The following is a 21,124-nucleotide window of genomic DNA, read 5'->3' as shown; positions in this document are numbered from 1 at the left end:
ATAAACTATCATATTTCCGTTTCTTGAGGATTATTATCGAAATATTTATGTTCACTTGTCTTGTAGCGTAATACTTCCTTCTTGTATGTTATAAGAATTTGTGTTAACATCTGTGTTTATATGAAAGTTGTTAGGCAAACAATATATAGTTGCTTTATTCAAGTTAATTGTCTTGCTACGTAAAACCTATTAATTTTAATATATTGACGTGCCAAGTAAGTGAAGTTCAAAACTTTGTTGTCTCTCTATGTATTCGAACAGTGCAATTTCGGCAATCACAATTGTATCTATAGAAGTACTTGTGAGATGTCTCTGCTAGTTATGTATGTTATCCCTTGATAAATGTATACCCCGTTTGAGTGTGTCAATTCGCATATTTCTGATGTAAACGTCAAACAAATAGTTCCGCGTCAATCGGTGCTACATGTAGTCTTGGTGAACGGTTTAACTACATTCAAAACAACAACGCTTAATGATACCTAAAACTCAACGAATGTTCACAACATGTATCTCCAATAATAGACAACCAGGTGCTCCGCAGGGCGCAGCTTTATACGACCGCAGAAGTCGAACCCTGAACAGTTGGGGCAAGTATGGACACAACATTCAAGCTTAATACAGCTCTGAATTTGGATTTTGATTAAATAGTTAACACAACATAGGTTTCTGACACAGAATGAATGTGGTCTAAGAACTTAAAAACTTTTAAATTGGACATATACCTATAATGGTGCAATATCCAAAACCCTTTGGACCTTAATGTAGACCAATTTGGAAACGGGACCAAAAATTGAGATTCTCAATACACAGTTGACGTATCAAGGAACCCAAACAAAGTTTAATTATGGACCCTTTTGGCCACTAATTCCTAAACTGTGAAGATCAAAACTCCCAAAATCAATAGCAACCTTCCTTTTGTGGTCATAAATCTTGTGTGAAAACTTCATAAATTTATATTTACTTATACTAAACTTATTGTACATAAACCAAAAAATGCTTGTTTTGGACCCTTTTGGGCCCTAATTCCTAAACTGTTGGGATAAAAACTACCTAATTGAATCCCAACTTTCCTTTTGTGTTTATTAACCTTGTGCTTAAATGACATAGATTTCTATTTTCTTGTAAGAAAGTAATTGTGTGAAAACCAAGAGAAATGCTTATTTGAGCCCTTTTTAGCCCCTAATTCCTAAACTGTTCGAAATAAAACTCACAAAATTAATCCAAACTTTCCTTTTGTGGCTACAAACTTTGTTTTAAAATTTCATAGATTTCTATTAAATTATACTAAAGTTATTGTACGAAAATTTAGAAAAATGCTTATTATTGCCCCCCTTTTAGGGCCCTGTATTCCTTAATGTTCGGACCAAAACTAAAAAAATCAATCAAAAGTCTTTCCTATTGTGGTCACTAACCTTGTGTTAAAATTTCATAGATTTCTATTTACTCATACTTAAGTTATTGTGCGAGACCCAAGAAAAATGCTGATTTTTGCCCTTTCTTTGACCCTTATTGCTAACTATTGGGACCACAACCCCCAAAATCAATCCCAACCCTAATTTAGTAGTATTGAACCACCTATTAAACATTTATGGAGATCCATTCACTAAAACTAAAGTTATTGTCCGGAAACTAAATAAGTCTTCGGACGACGACGACGACGCAGACGACGAAGACAACAACAGTATACGACGCAAAAATACAATTGCGGTCGTTTAAAAACGTAACATAATATCAAGGGGCCCGATTTTTTCAAAACTGTAACTGAACCTTGACAAAAAAGATGAGAGGGCTATGCCTGATGAAGGAATAGTTTGCGCTTTAAAACAATTCCCTCAGTTTATCACAGCAATAAACGAAAAATGAAAAAAAAAACAATATGTACAGGTATATGCTAATAATTAGGTAACAATGAACCCTTATCATTTGTGTTATGCAATCATGATGCCTAAACTTTACATTTCAATTGTACCACTTTTGCTAACTCAAGGACGCACATATTTTATTCAGAATTACACATCAACAAGTGACATGTTCACGACTATGAACCTTGAGAACTAAAATAATAAAAAGTCATGCTACTTACATATGGCCTACAATAAGCTTCTTGGCACTTGGGTCCAATTTTAAGTATCTATAATAAGACGGTTCCGATGATTGGAGTAATACTGTAATACAAGAAACATTTACCGAAATAATTTGTTAATCTAATGCATAATTATGGTAATTCTTAAAAACAAATTCTTGCATGCAATTTTGACAACGAATACTGGTTTGTTAAGAAAAAAAAACATGTAACGTTACGGGTGTCTTTAAATCCAAACTGTCACTTGTCAACTGACAAATACTTTTCACTCATTTTGTTGAGGCTTTGAATAAACTACTAACATTTCTTGAAGCATTAAATGACATAAAATAAAATTTCCAGAAAGTTGAAGGTTTTTAACATTTTTTGTTAAACAATGTATAGCTGTATAAATAGAGCAGGCACACTAAATAAATCAATAAATAATTAACAAGCATTGTATATTTGCACCCAGAAATATAAAACAAAACACACGTTTTCAGAGAAAGTTGACTTTTAACAGTTAAGCCTACAACATTTAGGTCCTTTTGTGCCATACAACTAACTCATCAAGGTATTCAATTACTTATGCATCCATGAATGCTTATGGCTTTTGAGTGTTTCTGATGATGCTGAAGCAAATAAAGGGGTCGTAGGCAAACAAAGTATAAAATGTAGTTTCATTTTTAAATCGCTTTTTGGTTATCGTTTCGAAATTCGACTATCCAACATACATTTTGCATTTGATATCGATGAATAATTTTTATCAAAACAGTGTGAAATACAGCAAATTTTCCACGAAAGAAGTGATGGATTGCTACTTTGGCCCACGCATTAGAAATACTAAGAAGATAATTAAATATACTTACCAGGTAATGATAAGTGAAATGTTTTTGATTTTGTTGTTCCATTGTTAGTTACTGAACAATTGTACTGGCCTTCATCACTGTATTGTAAATTAACAATTTTCAAATCAAATCTGCCAACACTGCTATTACTAATTATAAATAAACGATTATACAAGTCACTTGGTAAATGAGTATTCCGATGGTTGGAATGTGCATACACACCATATGGTCCTTTCCATACAATTTTGTTGTAGTTTTCTTGAACATACGGACATTTAAAAGTAACTGTAGAACCAACGAACTCGTTGACTGTTCTAGTATGAACGCTATCTGAAAAAAGAAATCCATGTAACTAAAAAATAGTTATCATAACTCCATCATCAAGTTCTAAACAAATCTTGATTATCCAAGATTGGAAAAGTTGGAGAAAAGTTTTTGAAATGGGCAGAGTGTATGTAGAAAGCGTCATTAATGTTTCACTTTAAATTGCAATTTGTCGAAATTCCGTCATCAGAATTGGTTCAGATAATTATTTCAGAGTTTACGACATAAACGATGTAAAACTAATCTTTCCTACTTTATGTCTGACTACAATAAGCATGGTCAAATAATGTGAATGTTGTCTGCCTGTAGCTGACTTGGACTTACTAATTTAAGGGTTTCGTGTTGCATCTGATTACGTTTCCTGTGTGATATTTTCAATCTTTTAAGTTTTATAGATTTGTTCATGTTGATTGTTTATGAGTTAGGTTGTGCCTTAAAATTAGACAGAAAACATAAATATAAATCATTAACGTATTTAAGCAGGGATAAATGACAGGCAACACTCGTCATTAATAGTAGAGCTGGAACTACTAGACCTTTGGGAGCACATCTAATGGGCTCCATGTTGCGACTTACGGAGGTTTGCTACTAAATCAGTTTCAAAATAACAAGCTTTTCATAACACTAGTTTATATTGATAGGCGACTATTAAAGGAACAAAAAGAGCAAAAACAATATCAGTCAATGCGCTTGTTTTCGAGATATTAGCCATTGAAGTTTTGGCGAGAAAATGTTCTCTCTGGATTTTTATTCATAGCTTTATCATTGATGAGCTTAAGTTCTTAACCACTAGTAAAAAATAACAGTAAAAATATAAAACTTTTACAGATGGCTTATAACTATATATGTAAAAGATTTAGAAAGCAAAAAATGGGGTACACATCGTACATAGGCAAAACTTTTTGAACAATTCAAATTGATAAAAACCAGGGGATTCTAAAAATCTGACAAAAATTTGAAAAAATAACAAGCAAACATCCTTAATAAGTTGTGTTCTGTGAAGTGGCTTACATAAAATGTCGTTGTTCTTTCATTTTATCTAAGATATGAGTAATTATTAGAATCACCTCTACTTACATTACAACTCTCGATTGACAACAGTATTTATCTTATACTGCATAATTGTAGAGACACTTTATCACATCAACAAATACACAATAGATATACATTTTTGTACATGACCTCATTAGTAAATAAATAAATAATAACATTCGATCAACACTACATAAAAGAATTCTGTGAATTAGGTGTCACAACATGAATAATTAAGGATCAAACATATCTTGTAATGTACTTGTTACAAAGAAATATTTTAGAACTAAACCAATATATACTGGAAATTGCAAGCAGTGTCTTTTCTTATTCATCTGGTGCCTGGTTTTCAAAAGTATCATAAAATATGTCATTGAATATATCTTAGGACATATTTTATAATCATCTTATGACTATCATATGATATGTCAGGATGTTAATCAAAGCTGACTAAGATAGTCATAGCTATGAGGCTCTTACATGTCTTATGACTGTCACAAGTGAACAATATTTTCTATTATATTAAATAATGATTAAAAAAAGTGATGCAAGTGGCAGGTGCATTCGATTTTAACCAAAAATGACTAGTGTGATTGTCAGTTTTCCTACCGAAGTTTATGGTTTTCAACGAGCATCATCAATGAAATATGGTTGCAACAAAATAGCCAGTAGTGCTGGACTTCTAATCAATCAATCAATCAATCAATCAGGGTTTCATGATCTAAAAGGAGTGATTCCAAACAAAAATGAAAATAAATCTGGTTATGTTTTATTGAAATAATACTTCTACGTTTCAATCCCTTTGTTGTAAAATAATATACTATAATATATAAAAAATAAAAGAATTTCCCTTGGTATTATCTCTTTTCATGATTGACATTTTGTTAAACCACAATACATGTATATCGTGAAACAATCGCTTATCCTGATGTTATGGTGGTTGCTTAAAAATGTTTTATTTGGGTTGGTATGATAAAAATAATGTTTGTATACACATCTACACTTATTTTTTTGTTAAATTATTTATAAATTTATGCAAATATGCAGCTAACGATACATGCTCCTCTGGGCCTCTAGTTTAAACTATTTGTTGTGCTTATCTTTGTATTGATTTATGTGGAGTGTACTTCCAGCTTTTAATATTGACTAGCGTAAACAACGACAGTTATGTAATACCTAATATATTGCACGCGTAGTTAGAACAAAGAATCACACACGTATGTTCGAATGTGATGATTAATTAAGGTTTATAAAAGGATAAGTACATTTATAAATAAATGACAAAATTGAAGTATTTAGTTACATCAGGCTTTTCTCATTATTAACTGACTAACAGATATACTTACGAAAAGTTATAACGACAAAAAGTAAAATCCACATTTTATTTATCCTTGTTTTAATAATCTCACAAACGATCAACCTCAGACTCCGGGCCAATAATTATACATCTCGGATATGATGCAGAAGTGTAATTTATTTATAAATACACATTTAGTCTAGTAGTACGCTAAGTGCGAATCTCCAAAGATTTTTCTTGTGATGATATGCGATATTTTCTTTTGTACTCGAGATGAATTGTGTAACTACCATAGACAAATACTTACATTTGTAAGAACACATAACGATTTTTGATATGAGGTAGACTAAGTTGTTAAACAGGACAAAGTTAACATCTATGTATTTGTTTATGCATTGTGTACATCTAATCCAAATAAAATTGAGAAAGGAAATGGTGAATATGTCAAAGCGACAACCACCCGACCAGAGATCAGACAACAGCCGAAGGCAACCAATGGGTCTTCAATGTAGCGAGAATTCCCGCACCCGTAGGTGTCCTTCAGCTGGCCCCTAAAAATATGCATAATAGTACAGTGGTAATGGACGTCATACTATAAACTCCGAATTATACACAAGAAACTAAAATTTAAAATCATACAAGACTAACAAAGGCCAGAGGCTCCTGACTTGGGACAGGCGCAAAATTGCGGCGGGGTTAAACATGTTTATGAGATGTCAACCCTCCCCCTATACCTGTAGCCAATGTAGAAAAGTAAAAGAATAACAATACGCACATTAAAATTCAGTTTAAGAGAAGTCCGAGTCCGATGTCAAAAGATGTAACAAAAGAAAATAAATAAAATGACAATAATACATAAATAACAACATACTACTAGCAGTTAACTGACATGCCAGCTCCAGACCTCAATTAAACTGATTGAAAGATTATGTCTTCATCATATGAATATCAGGCACAATCCCTCCCATTAGGGATTTAGTATCATACTATTATAAAATATATGAGAAGAACATAACCCGTGTCATGCCAACAACTGTTTTTTAGAAATACATGTGTTTAGTTCCGATGCAAAGACCCTATCAGTGAATCAATATTAAAGCCAAAATATGCAATCTTTAATGACCTGACAACAGTGTCGTAACTATATCCCCTTCTAATAAGTCTATTTAAAGGTTTTGTTAGTTTCTGAGGAGAATACTGACATTTTTGTGCTTTATAAAGAATATTTCCATAAAAAATTGGATGTGAAATACCTGAACGTATAAGATGTCTGCATGTTGCGTTATATTTACGAATTATTTCCTTATACCGGTGATGAATTTAGTAAATGTTTTGACCAGTTTGGGATATCGAAAACCCTGGTGTAATAATTTGTCAGTAATACATAAATTTCTCTCGGCTAAAATCTAATACGTTGTTACATACACGAGCGAATCGTACAAGTTGAGATATATAAAGACCATAAGATGGTGACAAGGGAACGTCACCATCTGTCTGAAAATGGATAATTAACAATAGGGAATGAAAAATCATCTCTTTTATCATAATTTTTTGTATTAAGCTTCCTGTTTATGATATAGATATCAAGATCGAGGAAAGGGCAGTGATCATTATTATCATTAGCTTTATTCAAAGTAAGTTCTACAGGATAAATTTCTTTAGTATACATACTGAAGTCGTCATTATTGAGAGCCAATATATCATCCAAATATCTAAAAGTATTGTTAAATTTTTGTATCAAATGTTGTTTTGATGGGTCTTTGCTAATTTTAGTCATAAATTGTAACTCATAACAATACAAAAACAGGTCCGCAATAAGTGGTGCACAGTTAGTCCCCCTTGGAATTCCAATAACTTGACGATATACGGAATCTCCAAAGCGAACAAAAATGTTATCAAGTAAAAATTCAAGCGCATAAATAGTATCAAAGCATGTCCAATTGACATAGTTCTTTTGTTTATTGCTACTAAAAAATGATCTAAAAGAGTTTGAACATATGTACTCGCATTCCGACTTTTAAATGCCTAGTTAATTAGGGATGTGAATTTTTTCTTAATAAGAATATGAGGCAAAGTGGTATATAGGGTAGAAAAATCAAAAACTTTGAACAGATCAAAATCACCAAAAGTATGTTTTTTTATATGAGAAAGAGGCATATGAAATTAATAAATTTTGGAGTCTACAAATACCATGAACATAATGTACCACAGACAGTGAAATTCATATATCATGTGTTCGATTAAATTCTAAGCCAAAATTACTAGTAATAAAATGATACTGATATTTGATATTTTTATTAAAAACATATTAATGCTATAGTAAAACTTTCTCATATAGTTAAGAAGATTCGTTTTATATGAAACCAATACCGACAGTATGGCACAATACTTTTACAGAAAACATGAAACTTTAGCAATTATCCATGACAGTTCGAAGACATTTGCAACTTGTCTCCGACACTGAAACACACTAAGAAGTTGAGGTATGTTTACCATACGACAATATTTATCTTTTCGACAGTCTAAATGACGTTCATTAAAGCAAGTGTATACCTCTGAAACCCCTTCAGTAAGGAACTAAATGCATACCCTGTAAATATATAAAAAAAAAAAGAAGATGTATGATTGCCAATGAGACAACTCTCATCAAGAAACCAAAATGACACAAAAATTAACAACTATAGGTCGGCTACGACAGGCACTGACATAACAACATTAAAACATTTCAAACTATAAAAAAGCAATGGCCGAATTTTAAAGCAAATAAAAAGGGAAAAAAAGAAAAAGCTAGCAACAGGAAGTAGTAAAATCACAAAAATACCGAACAACGAGAAGCAAGAAACGACAACCACTGCTTTAGAGGCTCCTGGACATATCAATACAGATCACTACAGGGTTTATCATGTTTGATGACATTTAACCTTTCACAAACTTTGACAATGGTTTACCAGCACAACATCTAACAAACTGTTATAAATAGTTAGAAATGACTTGATTTAGAAAAGATCGACATGAAGCATAAAAAAATCAACACTGAAATAAAGAAAAAAGACAGAAAGTACAGATTTCGAAGTCAATTAAAAACCAATAACATATAGTAGATCAAGCATGTTATCGTAGACTAAATATAAAGTTCATGTTAGAAAAATATAAAAAAAAATGTATGAGGCTGAGAAACTTGGCAAGGACTAACTTCAACCGAGCCTTTCCCTAGTGTTGTGAGGAATACGAACTATAGACTCTTGAATTGAACTTCTAACCGCAGACAGATCACACTTCGCGGAAAATTGAATCGATTTTCTCAACTATAGTCATCTTAAAAGGTTCATCATAACCTTATTTACCTATTTATTCTGCAGAGAACCCACGGACTTTGATGCAGAGACTTTTATTATAAAATTTTAAGGTTCATAAACACATTATACTAATATAATTAGTCTACATACTTTCTCCACGTACAGACAAAACTGTGTATCTTGAAAAAAGTGTTTAGGATTACAGTACTCTGGGGTTGTTTTAATGCTAAGCATATAGAATTTTATAGAAAATCCACAGCTTCTCCCTTTGTTCTCATATATTTTGCAATTCAGTAATTGATAGATAGAGGATTATTGCATGCAGAGCTAACAATGATTTCATAAAAACAAGTAAATGAATTTAGATATTGGTTAAAACAAATATAAATAAGGACCAAATGAAGTATACCTTCTAGGGTACGCTCAACTTGAAGGGACTCAGCATAAGGTTTTTGTGGAATTTAAAGGTTGTTCAGGACTTTTTGTTAACAATAAACGCTAGCAAATTATAGAAAAGCAAGTCAGTAATCTATGTTTAGAATTTTATAACAAAAATCTCTTTTCAAATAATGTAATATAGTCTGTTGACTTTCTACAAAAGTCTTGTTTTTATTTGTCACAAAATTCCCTTTTCGATTTAATTCAATGGGTAAGTGCTTTGCACGAAGTTTCTTCTTTGTGTATGAATAAAATGGACCATCTCTATTATTCATTATCTCTGTTGATTTCGATACTAAATATTGAAGTTTGCATATTTCGTAATTCACGTATTTAGTTCAACAGAAGGGGTCATAAACCTTAAGGCACCTATATACGTACAAGGTTTTTTCATTTTGTGTTTTAAATCGATAAAAACGTTTGTTGATTTAGCTAAACATTTTCTTTTCTACATGGGCAAGTTGCTACCGGTGGTGTAATCTATGGGTGTTGCTAATTGACGGAAACAGGAAAACAGAACGGAATACGAAACGGAAACGGAAACGGAATCCGGAATCCGGAAACAAAATGAATTCTACATCTGTTCCTTTTGGTAAAATTTGTTTATAGGCATTTATAATGTTATAATGTTGTTTACTTCTGTTCTATATATACATATAAAGAAATTGAAAATTTGACATTATTTTCACCAAGGAATCCGGATGTAACGCTCAAATGCACCTGACGACCACCTTCCTCGTTTTTTGATAGCTTCGTCTTCAATACCACATTGGCTCGCCTCTGTGGCCATTGGATCGCCTCTGTGGCTGCTTCAATTTCAAAAGAATGCGATTTCAAAAGGTTGGGGTTTGGAATGTTACAAAAATTAACAGACTTTCTTAGCATATCTGACTGTTGCTAACGGTTTAGTGGTGCCCGTTAGCGGTGACCAATCAAAATGCATATATAAATGATTACAGCATGAAACCGCAGAACGTGCAGATAATATTTCTTCAAGGTTAACACAGGGCAAATGCTCGCGTTATCTCTGTATTTACTTATCACAATGAACGTTAAATAACCTCTCTGGTCCGTTTTACTTTTCTTAATGTTAATTTTTAATTGAAAATCGACCACATCCGAAAATTGTAGTGCCTCGGTACTAGAATCAGATTTATTTTTTGTCGTAAATTCTCTTACACGTAACATAGCGAAAAATGCCAAAATAAATGAAGAATTAAATAATAAAGATTCATAAGTATATGAACAAAATACAAGGGAGAGCGTCTGTAGTCTGTCGTAATAATCATGGTTATGTAACTGGGTCCTATTGCCTCTCTGTGGGTGATTTCTGTGTAAACCTTCAAGCATTTTTTATAACACAAAATTCTTAGTAGTATCCTCTAAATTACGTGCTTTGTGATAAAAAGAAATGCCACTTATACATATAATTGAACTGTAGCTGGGGAAAAATGCTTCAAGGATAAATAAGCGATGAATTGTACTAACTATTCAACAGGAACTGTCCATACTTTATTCAGTGTATATATAAGTTGGAATGAATCAAGAACAGATCTCGCTTTGAATAGCCTTCCATGTATTTCCGGCTTACGAATCGGAAAAAGTCTAGCTGATTCCTCTGTTATAGAATCCACAATTGGTTCGGAATTGGAGTTGGTGTCAGAGATGCATTTGGTGCTAGGTTCCGGAAACGGGATCACTGGCAACGATAAATAGCATCAACTATAGTATTGACCTTACCTGGGACGTGTTCTGCTTTAATTAGTATGTTATAAATGTAATGTTTCTAGAACTAAACGTCTAACTAAAATCATGACATGACTTTGATGATTTCTTATTAATAATATGTAATGCTCCTTCGTTGTCAATATGAAACAACACCTTTTTATTTCTAAGTTCAGATTCCCATAGAATGATCGCTACCATGACTGGAAAAAGTTCTAAAAATGTAATGTTAGACAATAATCCGCGCTTATGCCACGTTCTCGGCCATAACCCGTGAGCCCATCTACCCTTAAAACATATACCGAAACCAAGAGTGTAGAATATTTATTACCAATAATACAACAAGAATATGTACAGAATAAGAATGTGTGGATAACAACAGTCTCTCCTATAACATTGTATAACAAAATGTTTGTATGAAGCAAAACAGATGCTATGCGAGAAAGTTATATCGTACTTTACACTCTTAAGAACAAAATGCACGTGATACACTGGTGGTAAGTGGATGGTCGTTACTATCTTGTGTCGGTTACGCCCATCATCAAAAATACTATATTTGACATTACGACCATCACAATTTAAAGTTACGACCATCATGCTCGAATTTTTGAATGACTAATCTACGAAAATTGGAATGATTTTATGTGTCAAATTTTGTTTCAATAACAACGTACTCACAATAAGTGTATATGAGACAAGCAGTTTCACGCAAATGAACCTTTTACTGCACGAAAATCGAAAAGAAAAACTTATCCTTAGAGTTGTCTCCCATATTCAGATGGTCGTAACTTTAAATTACGACCATCTGCTTACCACCAGTGGTGATAGTAATCATTCTTAACAGAAAGAGGCGTTCCTAAATCATGTAAATGTAAGACAGTGTAATTGGACACTTTTGAATTTATATAATACAAATGCTAATACAAACAAATAATCCGAAAACAACATACGCCAGTAGCCTCATTAAATTCAATTCTCTGATAAACAATAATTGCTATAACATGTTTACAAACAATAAGCTGTACTTAGTTGTGTTTCGCGAATGTGATATATGTATTTACAAAATGCATGTTGTTTTTAATTGATGATATTATAATGATTTACATGTAGGTGACTCATTATGTCAGACCATACTATAAGTTTGACCTTCTTGCAGAAAATGCCAGTTAATGATAATTTTTAGTAGTTTACCGGTATCAAATGGCCAGCCTCAGTCTCGAAAAGTGGACAGATGGCTGCTGTTGTATTTTATTCAGTTATTGAGGTGGTATTGATGGATTATTAAAAAAAATGATAATTGTGTTAGTATTTTAGGACTAACTAGTATTTAGTCTGGCACACAAGCTTTTGGTGTAATTCTATTTATAGAAAAGAAGAAACATCATGGTATGCTTGCCAATGAGGCGGCTACAAGCAGATTTCAGACGAATTGTGCACATCATGCTACAAGCATGAAATTTGGCATATACCTTCCTCAGCTATTACTCTTGTATTTCAAATAGGGAGGCATTTGAAAAAAATGTCTCATTTCAGGTAAAATTCCAAAATGGCTGACTGCATACTTAAATCTGCCCAATATCGAAGGCTAATATTTGAAAAGGTGTTATTATCATGCTTCTATCATAATATTTAGTACAAATCTTAAAATGTTATGTACTACTTTTGGATATATTATTTAGATTAGATATCTTTAAATCCACTACTAACGGTAAAATCCAACATGGCAGACATTGTACTAAAATAAGCTTATTTATAGGGAGGTTATTGAAATGTGTTTTAACGTTTTGCATCTATCATAAAATAACCTTTCTTTTTGCGCTTCTCGTGAATACAATGTATAAGAAATCTGTCTTTATAACCCCTACTTCCGGTAATATCCCAAATGGCGGACATAGAAATATAAATTCATTACTTAAATATCAACTCTTTTGAAAAAAAGGTACCGGGATTATAATTAAGTACGCCGGACACGCGTTTCGTCTACATATAAGACTCATCAGTGACGCTCAAATTAAAATATTTATAAAGCGAAACAAGTACAAAGTTGAAAAAATTGAGGATCCAAAATTCCAAAAAATTGTGCCAAATACGGCTCAGGTAATCTATACCTAGAATACGAAATCCTTAGTTTTTCGAAAATTTAAAGTTTTGTAAACAGGACATTTATAAAGATGACCACATTTCTGATATTCATGTCAACACAAGTGTTGACTACTGGGCTGGTGATACCCTCGGGGACGAAATGTCCACCAGCAGTGGCATCGTTCCAGTGGTGTAAATAGTTATTAAAGGTACCAGGATTATAATTTAGTACGCCAGACGCGCGTTTCGTCTACATAAGACTCATCAGTGACGCTCAAATCAAAATATTTATAAAGCCAAACACAAGTTCAAAGTTGAAGAGCATTGAGAATCCAAAATTCCAAAAAGTTGTGCCAAATACGACCAAGATTCACAGCTGATTTAAATGGTGCAAATGAGTGGACTGTATCAAATAAAACTTAGTTTGTATTTTTTTTTATAATCTTAGTCCGTTTGTATATATGTTGTGAATCCAAACAATTGTTTTTTTATCTTTTTTTTTTTTTTATCTTTATTAGTTTTTACTTTTTTTTTTAACCTTTATAAATCCAAACAGTTGAATTAAATTAGCTCAGTTGGTTGCTAAATACTATATATGCAAATATTCAAGGTTTTCAAATGTTGATATCTATTTCATTTTAACTTTCCAAACAAGATTACAAACAAATCCGTATAATAATTATATGTCTTTTAGAATAAATTATGAATACTAAAATCTAATCAATATAAAAAAAATTGTAATGATTAAACATTGAATGAAATAATTATTTGACAAATATACAATCTGGAATTAATATTAAAGGTAGATAACAACCGATTTAAGTTGAATTAAACTTATATTAGGTTAAATATAAATGTGAACCGTGCAGATCTAACCATTTCCAGCTATTAGAGAATAAAAAAGACAAAATACGAAATTATTTTCATGAGATTTCGTTGATTCATTGACAGATAGTCGTTTTACTAGAAATGGGTTAAGCTAGAGAATTGATAAAAAGTAGTGGATTCGACAACGTTAATCAACTGACAACTAAAGTCGCTCGTTGATTATCGTTTACGAATCGAGACCATTGACATTTACATGGTAAGCGTATGTTGTTACGAGACAAGAAATGATTGCATTATAGTTTCCTAATTGTTAATTCTCCTTTTCTATGTATCTACATTCGAGAAGCGCCTGCATACGGAGTATATATTGCAATGCCGGCATTCCCCTTTTTATAATAAACCTATGTCTGTATAGTTTCTTGAAATTAGTGAGGATAAACGATAGATGTTAGTGAGATGGCTAATGTTGCAAGTAATGTAAGACTTGGTAATTTGTTATTTTGGCTGTTGTTTCAATGATACGTCAGATTTGAGTATGTTAGTTGGTTGAGAAGATTTTTTTCACGTACTGATTCGGTATTTTCGTTGTAGTTATATTATAGACTATAAACTCAAATAATACTGTTCTTATAATGATCTATTAATACATTTGAAGACAAAACCCATCTTTAATGATGAAGATCTCCCTTGTGTTGTCTATGGTTGCCGATTGGTAAACAATATCTAACAAGCTATGCCATTGGTCAATCGAAAGTATAAATACAAATACTACATCAGAATCGACGGGGTGTTGGGTTGACAAAGAATGGGAAGTGACAAACTTTAATAGAAGCTGGAATATGTCTGAGAAATACAGACAAGCGTTGAAAGTTAACTTTGTTTTTATATAAGATTGTCGGTGCCGGTGACGGTGCTAAATACGGGTGCCGGTGACGTTGCTATGTTGGTTCTCGGTTGACCACTAAACTTTGTTCATGAGTGAAGGGAATACAAGCGGTTTCCAGTTAATGACGGTACTAAATACGGGTGACAGTGTCGGTGACGGTGACGTTGCCGCTGACGGTGCCGGTGAAGGTGCTTTTGAAGGTGCACATTCAGTGTTCTGTTGGCGGTTCTGACATGCTTAATATGTCATTTAATGTCTTATACTAAGTTGTTGTCTTCTATAATGAAGCAGAGTGTTAGTATCCTTAAATTAAGATTATAGAAAGATTCGAAATAAGTGACAACCTTGTTACTTGACTGTTGAATCATATACATGTACTAGCTTTGTTTGTCTATGTAAGACCAGCCTTTACAGGGGACCTGACCAAACCAGTGACGGAGCCTGCTTAACCCATTCTCTCCGACTTGGATTCTTTTTGATAATAATAAAATATGAAACTTAATTTTAGTCATATATTTTATTTCACAACTGCAAATATAGAATAGTATATAAATATAAGTATACGTTTTGACTTTTTGTAACGTGTTTTTGTCCGACGATAAACAGCGTACGTCGAACCTTACACTTTATAGATCCTTTAAATCTCTTTTTCTGTGTGACCCTGTATTTTCTGGTGGCCGACTCTAGCACCAAGGAGGCAGCGTTACAATATCTCGCAATCAATACGATATTCCCAATGCTCACAAGGAAGTTTTTTAATAGATATAGGAAGATGTGGTGTGAGTGCCAATGAGACAACTCTCCATTCAAATAACAATTTTCAAAAAAGTAAACAATTATAGGTCAATGTACGGCCTTCAACACGGAGCCTTGGCTCACACCGAACAACAAGCTATAAAGGGCCCCAGAATTACAAGTGTAAAACCATTCAAACGGGAAAACCAACGGTCTATTCTATATGAAACTAGAGGCTCTAAAGAGCCTGTGTCGCTCACCTTGGTCTATGTGAATATTAAACAAAGGAAGCAGATTGAAAATTGACTACAAAGTTCAATAACTCCTACAGGGGTCAATTGACCATTTCGTTCATGTTGACTTATTTGTAGATCTTACTTTGCTGAAAATTATTGCTGTTTATAGTTTACCTATATCTATAATAATATTCAATATAATAACCAAAAGCAGCAAAATGTCCTTAAAATTACCAATTTAGGGGCCGCATCCCAAAAACAGGTTGTCCAATTCATCTGAAAATTTCAGGGCAGATAGATCTTGACCTGATTAACAATTTTACTTCATGTCAGATTTTCTCTAAATTATTTGGTTTTTGAGTTATAAGCCAAAAACTGCATTTTACCCCTATGTTCTATTTTTAGCCGTGGCGGCCATCTTGGTTTGATGGCCAGGTCACCGGACACATTTTTTAAACAAGAAACCCCAAAGATGATTGTGGCCAAGTTTGGATCAATTTGGCACAGCAGTTTCAGAGAAGAAGATTTTAGTAAAAGATATATAAAATTTACGAAAAATGGTTAAAAATTGACTTTAAAGGGCAATAACTCCTAAAGAGGTCAACTGACCATTTTGGTCATGTTGACTAATTTGTAACTCTGACCTTGCTGAACATTATTGCTGTTTACAGTTTACCTATATCTATAATAATATTCAATATAATAACAAAAAACAGCAAAATTTCCTTAAAATTAACAATTCAGGGGCCGCAACCCAAAAACAGGTTGTCCAATTCATCTGAAAATTTCAGGGCAGATAGATCTTGACCTGATTAACAATTTTATTTCATGTCAGATTTGCTCTAAATTATTTGGTTTTTGAGTTATAAGCCAAAAACTGCATTTTACCCTTATGTTCTATTTATAGCCATGGCGGTCATCTTGGTTAGTTGGCGGGGTCACCGGACACAATTTTTAAACTAGATACCCTAATGATGATTGTGGCCAAGTTTCAAATAATTTGGTCCAGCAGTTTCAGAGGAGAAGATTTTTCTAAAAGATTACTAAGATTTACGAAAAATGGTTAAAAATTGACTATAAAGGGCAATAACTCCTAAAGAGGTCAACTGATCATTTTGGTTATGTTGACTTATTTGTAGATCTTACTTTGCTGAACATTATTGCTTTTTACAGTTTATCTCTATCTAAAATAATATTCAAGATAATAACCAAAAACAACAAAATTTCCTTAAAATTACCAAATCAGGGGCAGCAACCTAACAACGGAATGTCAGATTCATCTGAAAATTTCAGAGCAGATAGATTTTAACCTGATTAACAATATTACCCCCATGTCAGATTTGCCCTAAATGCTTTGGTTTTTGAGTTATAAGCCAAAAACTGCATTTTACCCCTATGTTCTATTTATAGCCATGGCGGCCATCTTGGTTAGTTTGCGGGGTCACCGGACACAATTTTTAAACTAGATACCCCAATGATGATTGTGGCCAAGTTTGGTTACATTTGGCCTAGTAGTTTCAGAGGAGAAGATTTTTGTAAAAGTTAACGCAGGACGACGACGGACGACGACGGACGACGACGGACGCCGGACGCCAAGTGATGAGAAAGGCTCACTTGGCCCTTCGGGCCAGGTGAGCTAAAAACGAGAAACGAGAAACACGTATATATTACATAAACAAGCGACAACTACTGTACATCAGAGTCCTGACTTATGACAGGTGCAAACATTTGCAGCGGGATTAAATGTACCCTGAGTTCCAAATGATGAAGTTGAAATCATCCCTTCTTTTTTCCGAACGCCATCACAACTTTGTTGACCGTTATGAAATTTCTGTTTCACAGAAAATATCGGATTTGTTCCTTATGTCGTAACTACATTCCCGTTCCAATTTGACCTACCAAAATAAGACTCTTTACCGGGTTTGTAAAACATGAGCAACACGACGGGTGCCACATGTGGAGAAGGACACTGTGTACTTTACCTATCAGTTTGTCTTTTCTTTTTAAGCCATGGCGTTGTCAGTTTATTTGCGGTATATGAGTTTGAATGTCTTTCAGCTGATATATGTCGTCCCTCATTTATGCATGTATCATCCGTCAAGAGAAATAAAACTCAGTCAAAATGTCATAATCGGGAAAGCCCATCTCCATCTGTGACATACTCAAAACCAGTTGATGAATTTTTTTCGATGGGGATCTGTTTAATAGTTGAATTAACATGTTCTTTAAATTGGTTATTATCCATTCGTGTTGAACATGACTGTTCACAACTATCGTCTAAACTGTCTGAAGTATTCTGTTGATTGTTCGACGATACTGATGAATCCTCTGAAGAGTTGTTATCAGTGTTCGATGATAGTTGTGAATGTTCTACAGATACCAGGACTGAATTTGGATTTTCAACATTAATTCTATCATTCGTAGACATAGAATGAGTGTTATTTTCTGAAATAAAAAAGTCCTATCATTACAAATTCATGTACCCTAAAAACCTGGTTTTACCACAAATGTTAGCGTTTAACTGTGTCATATCTTAATGCTTAAATCAAATGACTTAAATACATTTTACAGGAACTGTACTCATTTATTTACTTAATAAGATATGACGAAATAAACAAACCAAATAGATTGCTCAAACATAAGGCATACTTTTAGATACATTACGACTCCAAAGCTTTATTGATGGCAGAAACCATTAATTGACCTATGGTGTCTTATATTTTTTGTTCTTGGCTACAAAGAAGTTGTTAAAGCTCTTGTATGTTTTTCCTGATCTGTCTCTTAAGCCATGTCTTCTTGTAAAATGAAGTGTTTGTAATTGACGCACCCTCTATTTGTTAGAAATAGTTTAGCTGTAGACTAAAACGATTGCCCTAGGGCCGCCTGTTAATCTAAAATAGATCTTAAAATGTATTTGATTTAATTTTGTTTCGTAATTACTCATTTCAGCTCAATACGCTTCATAGTTTATCTGTTTAATGACTTCTGTTGTAAAGCATTATCTTTTATAACGCACTTCTGACTTATTAAATTTTAAACCTGGTGCCTTTTGTTAGCTATTATTCGTGTGTTTCTTTGTCAATTGCGTTCTCCTATTTATTTGTATTGTAATGTAATGTTGTGTGGCCATTTTAATGTTATATTTAACATGGTCATAACAGAGGGAGGTTTGGCATGCCACAAAACCAGTTTCTACCCACCATTTTTGTCAATACAAAATGTCCTAAACCAAGTCAGAAATATGGTCATTGTTATACTAGTATTATAGTTCGTTTCTATGTTTGTTACATTTTAACGTTGTGTTTCTTTTGTGTCGTTTGTTTCCTCTTATATTTGAGTGTGAATTCACATAATTATAAGACGTGTCATGGTACTTTTCTATACAAAATTCATTTAGTTTTGATGTTATATTTAACATGGTCATAACAGAGGGCGGTTTGGCATGCCACAAAACCAGTTTCTACCCACCATTTTTGTCAATACAAAATGTCCTAAACCAAGTCAGAAATATGGTCATTGTTATACTAGTATTATAGTTCGTTTCTATGTTTGTTACATTTTAACGTTGTGTTTCTTTTGTGTCGTTTGTTTCCTCTTATATTTGAGTGTGAATTCACATAATTATAAGACGTATCATGGTACTTTTCTATACAAAATTCATTTAGTTTTGATGTTATATTTGTTATTCTTATCGGATTTTGTCTAATTCTTAGTTCGTTTCTGTGTGTGTTACATTTTAATTTTGCGCTGTCATCTTCTTATATTTAATGCGTTTCCCTCAGTTTTGGTTTGTGACCCGGATTTGGGTTTTTTTTTCTATCGGTTTATGAGTTTTGAACATCGGTATACTACTGTTGCTTTTATGTATAGACTGCTGTTTTTTAGTTCCTGACTTATTTATAGCATTTGTCTTGAAAAATTTCTTTCTCTTCATGAACAAGGCAATTGCAAAAACTATCATATGCGTTATAAATATGCTCCATCAAAATTATCAATATTCCAGTTTGAACTGATACCTTTCATATCATTTCAAAAATTATGATGGTCAAATTATTGTTTGAAATTAAAATGTATGTATAGTCATGATACCATAAAAACAGATAACTTTCAACAAGTTTTCACGATGAACATTTATATATAGAAAAACTGAAATAAAAAATGTCATTTATATAATACATTTTACCAGTCAGTTGTGACGTTGTCCATCACTATGGTATACTGGGGATAGAACTAATATCATATAAAGTATTGTTCACGCCATTTAAAGAACAATCATGTAACCTTTTACATAAAGTGAGTTATAATATCCTTTGGTAAAGAATTGTACAAATGTGTGCAGATCATTATGTAACTTCAATTTGAACAAAATAATTAGTAAAAAAAAGTTGACAGAATATTTGGAGATTAAAGAACCAGAAGTTAAACCTTTTGATGAGACTTATTTACAAGACCAGATTATATACAAGATATCAATCTCCTTAATGAACATTGCAAACATTACAGAGGTTTTAACTTTTCCAACGTACCAACAATTGAAACAAAAGATTAATTTCTCTAAGGTTGTTTGCTTTACGCTTAGGTTTAGAGATTGTATTTGATAAAAAGAAGCCAGTTTAATTTTGGATTTAATCAAGGTTTCAAAACAACTCATATTTGCGCAGAAGTCTATCTGCATTTGCCGAGTATTTATTTATCGTTACAAAGCTTTTGGAGTAAAAGGAAAACCAAGTTAGCCTTTTATAGACCAAGAAGAAATGCAGGCAACTGTTGTAGATAGAAGAGAAATGTATCTGCAATTGAAATACCATTAGACATTTCTGAAGAACTGTACATGAAATTTTTGATACCATATATATAGAATAATACATTGAAAATGTAACCTGTCAGAATTCTAATGAACACGTTTCTATTCAAAGAGTTGTGTCTACGCTATGCAACAAGATTATAAATAAAGGCAACAGTAGTATACTGCTATTCAAAAACTCGTAAATCTATGGACAAAAAACTAAATCGGGGTAACAAACTAAAACCGAGGGAAACGCATTAAATATAAAAGAATGACAGCACAACATTAAAATGTAACACACACAGAAATGAACTAAGAATTAGACAAATTCCGATGAGAATAACAAATATAACATCAAAACCAAATAAATGAAATTTGAATAGAAAAGTACCGTGACACGTCTTATAGTAATGTGAATTCACACTCAAATATAAGAGAAAACAAACGATACAACAGAAACACAACGTTAAAATGTTAAACACACAGAAAAGAACTATGATATAACAATGGATATTTTCCTTACTTTGTACAGGAATTTTTTAAAGAAAC

General features: G+C 32.7%; 1 protein-coding gene across 3 annotated transcripts in view; it reads right to left on the bottom strand.

The window, feature by feature from the left end:
* LOC134714904 (uncharacterized) overlaps positions 1–21,124 on the bottom strand; it is a 76,157-nt gene that overhangs the window by 30,219 nt on the left and 24,814 nt on the right. For 2 of the 3 annotated variants that reach the window (XM_063576601.1, XM_063576602.1), the window contains exons 1-3: positions 5,613–5,725; positions 2,932–3,240; positions 2,084–2,165 (exon numbers count right to left, since the gene is read on the bottom strand). The exons of the other annotated variant lie outside the window; for it this stretch is intronic. In XM_063576601.1, coding sequence (XP_063432671.1) covers positions 2,084–2,165; positions 2,932–3,240; positions 5,613–5,646 — 425 coding nt within the window. In that variant the 5' untranslated portion in view covers positions 5,647–5,725. Of the gene's footprint in view, positions 1–2,083; positions 2,166–2,931; positions 3,241–5,612; positions 5,726–21,124 lie in introns of those variants that run through there. 3 annotated transcript variants of the gene reach the window in all.

Source organism: Mytilus trossulus, chromosome 4, assembly GCF_036588685.1.
Source record: "Mytilus trossulus isolate FHL-02 chromosome 4, PNRI_Mtr1.1.1.hap1, whole genome shotgun sequence".
Lineage (NCBI taxonomy): Eukaryota > Metazoa > Mollusca > Bivalvia > Mytilida > Mytilidae > Mytilus > Mytilus trossulus.
The sequence above is the reverse complement of the archived record's forward strand: the minus strand, read 5'-3'. Positions and strand labels throughout refer to the sequence as shown.